General features: G+C 42.6%; 1 protein-coding gene across 1 annotated transcript; it reads left to right on the top strand.

The window, feature by feature from the left end:
- LOC107134536 (tubulin alpha-1B chain-like) lies at window positions 1-1,168 on the top strand. Its single transcript, XM_015476621.2, has one exon. It carries the CDS (start codon window positions 86-88, stop codon window positions 980-982), a length of 897 nt encoding a protein of 298 aa, XP_015332107.1. The 5' UTR covers window positions 1-85; the 3' UTR covers window positions 983-1,168.
- The last annotated feature ends 3,150 nt before the right edge of the window (window positions 1,169-4,318 follow it).

Below are 4,318 nucleotides of genomic sequence, written 5' to 3'. Positions count from 1 at the left end.
GGCTGACCAGTGCACAGGTCTTCAGGGCTTCTTGGTTTTCCACAGCTTTGGTGGGGGAACTGGTTCTGGGTTCACCTCCCTGCTGATGGAACGTCTCTCTGTTGATTATGGCAAGAAGTCCAAGCTGGAGTTCTCCATTTACCCAGCCCCCCAGGTTTCCACAGCTGTAGTTGAGCCCTATAATTCCATCCTCACCACCCACACTACCCTGGAGCACTCTGATTGTGCCTTCATGGTAGATAATGAGGCCATCTATGACATCTGTCGCAGAAACCTTGACATTGAGCGCCCAACCTACACTAACCTTAACCGCCTTATTAGCCAGATTGTGTCTTCTATTACTGCTTCCCTCAGATTTGATGGAGCCCTGAATGTTGACCTGACAGAATTCCAGACCAATCTGGTGCCCTATCCCCGCATCCACTTCCCTCTGGCCACATATGCCCCTGTCATTTCTGCTGAGAAAGCCTACCATGAACAGCTTTCTGTAGCAGAGATCACCAATGCTTGCTTTGAGCCAGCCAACCAGATGGTAAAATGTGACCCCCGCCATGGTAAATACATGGCTTGTTGCCTGTTGTACCGTGGTGATGTGGTCCCCAAAGATGTCAATGCTGCCATTGCCACCATCAAGACCAAGCGCAGCATCCAGTTTGTGGATTGGTGCCCCACTGGCTTCAAGGTTGGCATTAATTACCAGCCTCCCACTGTGGTTCCTGGTGGAGACCTGGCCAAGGTACAGCGTGCTGTGTGCATGTTGAGTAACACCACAGCCATTGCTGAGGCCTGGGCTCGCCTGGATCACAAGTTTGACCTGATGTATGCCAAGCGTGCCTTTGTTCACTGGTACGTGGGTGAGGGGATGGAGGAAGGAGAGTTTTCTGAGGCCCGTGAGGACATGGCTGCCCTAGAGAAAGATTATGAGGAGGTTGGTGTGGATTCTGTTGAAGGAGAGGGTGAGGAAGAAGGAGAGGAATACTAATTACCTATTCCTTTCAGCCCTGCAGCATGTCATACTCCCAGAACTTCAGCTTCAGCATTAGCTAACAGGCATTGAAGTTTACTGATTAGATTGTCTTCACTCAATCATGATCATGTCTGTCTTTTTCCATGTGTACCTGTAAAGTTTTTCCATCATGTCTCAAAGTAAAGGCTTTAAGGAAAAGTGCTTTGTCTCCTGTGCTTTATTGTAAAAATATGGAATTTTTTTTTACGCATCCAATATGGAATCACTGCAACACATTGGCAAGGACCCTCACTACCTATCTAGGTTCATTTTGCTACCTTGAAGCATAGTGGACTGTGCTCAATCTGGAGCACCAAAGGAATTGAGTGATTGTCAGAGTTATAAGTGGTTTTAAATGGCCTATTAATGGCTGCTGTTCAGTTACCATTACCACACAAAACCTCAAAAAGACCCTTGAAGTAGAAAAGGGTGATGAGCCATTTCAGCTCTAAAGATGAGAAAAAAAAGTTGTAGGATTTATAATAATCAACAATAGTCCTAGGAGGTATGGTGGCACATTTTACTCCTGTGACTTAGGAAGCAAAAGTCTGGAGAAAAAGTTCAAGGTTACCCTCTACAATTTAGCAAGATCCTGTCTCAAAATGGACTGGGGATGTAACTAAGTGGTTGGGTGTCCCTGGGATAGAGAAGAAAACCAAAGATTGAACAATAGGCCATGTGCATTGGAGAGGGAGGATTGCATTACAAGATGTAATGGCAACAACTGTAAATGGTAGGATAAGGGGTCACAGTATGTAACATCTGGCATGGTTTGCATTCTTTCAAGTTTATAGTTCAATTAAATCTAAAGGTCTATTAGAGGGGCTAAGGATGTAGTTGAGCCATAGAGAGCTTGCCTAATATGTGGGAGCCTCTGGGTTTGTGGGTTCAATACTTAGCACTTTCAAGAAAAAAAAAAGAAAACCCAAATAGAGGATTTAACCTTGGAGAAAATTACTTCACATGTGAAAAGCACAAGGATAAATCTGAGGATGATGATATTTTGTTTTGTTGTGAGTTTTTTGTTTGTTGGTACTGGAGATTGAACCAGGAGTGCTTAACCATGGAACTACATCCCAGCACTAATTTATTTATCATTTCCTTTCCTTATTGGTAACAAGGATTGAACCCAGGGGTACTTAACCACTGGGCCACATGCTATATCCCAGTCCTTTTTACTTATTAATTTATTTTTTATTTATTCTTTATAGTTATACATGATAGTAGAATGTTTTTTGACATACATATATGGATTATAACTTCCCATTTTTGCGGTTGTACATGATGTGGCATTACACTGATTGTGTATTCATATATGAACACAGGCAAGTTATGTTTGATTTATTCTACTGTCTTTCCTGTTCTCAACCTCCCTCCCTTCCCTTCATTCCCCTTTGTCTAATTCAATGAATTTTTATTCTCCAACCCCCACCCATTTTATGTTAGCCATCTGCATATTAGAAAACATGTTCGGCCTTTGCTTGTGGGGATTGGCTGGCCTTTTATTTTTTACTTGGAATTTTTAGACAAGATTTCACTAAATTGCCGAGGCTGGCTTTGAACTTGTGATCCTCCTTCCTCAGCTTCCTGAGTTCCTGGGATTACAGGCATAGGCCAGCACTCTGGCTGTTCTCCTTCTTGAAGACACTATTAAAATAGGAGGAGCCCAGGGGCTTGGAATGTGGCTCAAGTGACAGCACGCTGTGGTAGCACGCTTGCTTGGCATGCCTGAGGCACTGGGTTTAATCCTTAGCACCACATAAAAATAAGATAAAGATATTGTGTCCATCTAAAACTAAAAAATAAACATTTAAAATAGGAGGAGCCCAGTGCCTTATTCTACAGGTGATAGATTTAATCAGTAGAGAGCAAAGGAAATGGTATCACAGTTCTGTGCCCTGCCTTGTAGGACTGGAGCCGTAAATATTGTTTGCTAAAAAAACAAAGGGAACTGGGTTCCCCACCCCAATGTGGGGGACCCAGGTTGTGATTTAGACTAAAATGCTTGAGTAAGGCCATTTTCTCCTCTCAATCCCACCAAACTCATAGCAAATTCTTTAATGTCCTGCAGATGGCACCACTAACAAGGAATTCTCCATCCGGGAAAGCCTAATTCACATTTGTGAACTCTGCCCTTGCAGTCACCTTGGAGCTAAGCCTAAAAGATGCACAACAAACAGGAAGTGACTGACCTGGCATCCCTAGCATTCACATGCTTGTCACTTTTTTGTTCTGACAATTACTGGAGGCCTTGTGCTTAGGCCACTCAATCAGACAGGCAGCCAAGGGAGACCCCACATCCAAGGAGTTTCTTGAACTCAGCCTTCTAGAGTATTTTCCCAGGGCGGGATAAATATAAAAACATAGCCTTAGGGTCAACATGTAGAAAGGGAGGGACACATTGTGACATCTAAACTCAATACAAAGTCAATAACCACCTGATGATGTGGTCATCATTGTGTAGATAGGGATGTCATTGTGTTGCTAAGACCAGCTCCTTCTCTGCCACCTGGTCCAAAAATCAAATAAACGCCTTACTCCACCCACCTGAAACTGACAGCCTGCTATATTTTACTGTGTCCAACTGTGACAGAATCAGGCTCATGACATCATTCCTGTGTGGATCCATCAAACACATTCCTCCTTTGCCTATAATACCTCCTCCAACCAAAACTGCCCTCAACACATTTATCCACTCAACTCATACTCTTTCTTCAATGATGGAAACCCAATTGTCATCTCATTTAAAGACTTGGAGACTAGGTCAGATTCTATACTACATAATATTTCATATAACTTTCTACTTACTCTCATATCATTTATATTTTGTAATTACATATTGGTGGTGTGATTATTTAGTATACTTCTCCTTTACCAGATTTTTTTTTTCTCTACTAGATTTTTTTTTTTTAAACCCAGGGGCCTCGGCCACTGAGCCGCATGCTCAGTCTTATTTTGTATTTTATTTAGAGACAGTGTCTCACTGAGTTGCTTAGTGCCTCTCCATTGCTGAGGCTGGCTTTGAACTCGCAATACTCCTGTCTCAGCCTCTGGAGCTGCTGAGATTACAGGCATGAGCCACAGTGCCTGCCTCCACCAGATTTTAACTCCATGTTTCATGTGCCTATCATTGTATCACAAAGTATCTAGCTCAATACTTAGTATACAATTAATGCTTGATACTCAAGAATTAATTTCGGGCAAGGGCAGAGATTCCAATTTTTTTTTTTTTTTTTTTTGTATCAGGGATTGAACTCAGGGGTCACCTGACCACTGAGCCACATCCCAAGCCCTTTTAAATTTTTTTATTTT

The sequence above is a fragment of the Marmota marmota genome, unplaced genomic scaffold (genome assembly GCF_001458135.2).
Source record: "Marmota marmota marmota unplaced genomic scaffold, marMar, whole genome shotgun sequence".
Taxonomy (NCBI): Eukaryota; Metazoa; Chordata; class Mammalia; order Rodentia; family Sciuridae; genus Marmota; species Marmota marmota.
This window is presented reverse-complemented; position numbering and strand designations above follow the sequence as displayed.

Coding starts and splice junctions, on each gene's coding strand:
- LOC107134536 (XM_015476621.2), top strand. CDS start 86: ATGGAACGTCTCTCTGTTGATTATGGCAAGAAGTCCAAGCTGGAGTTC.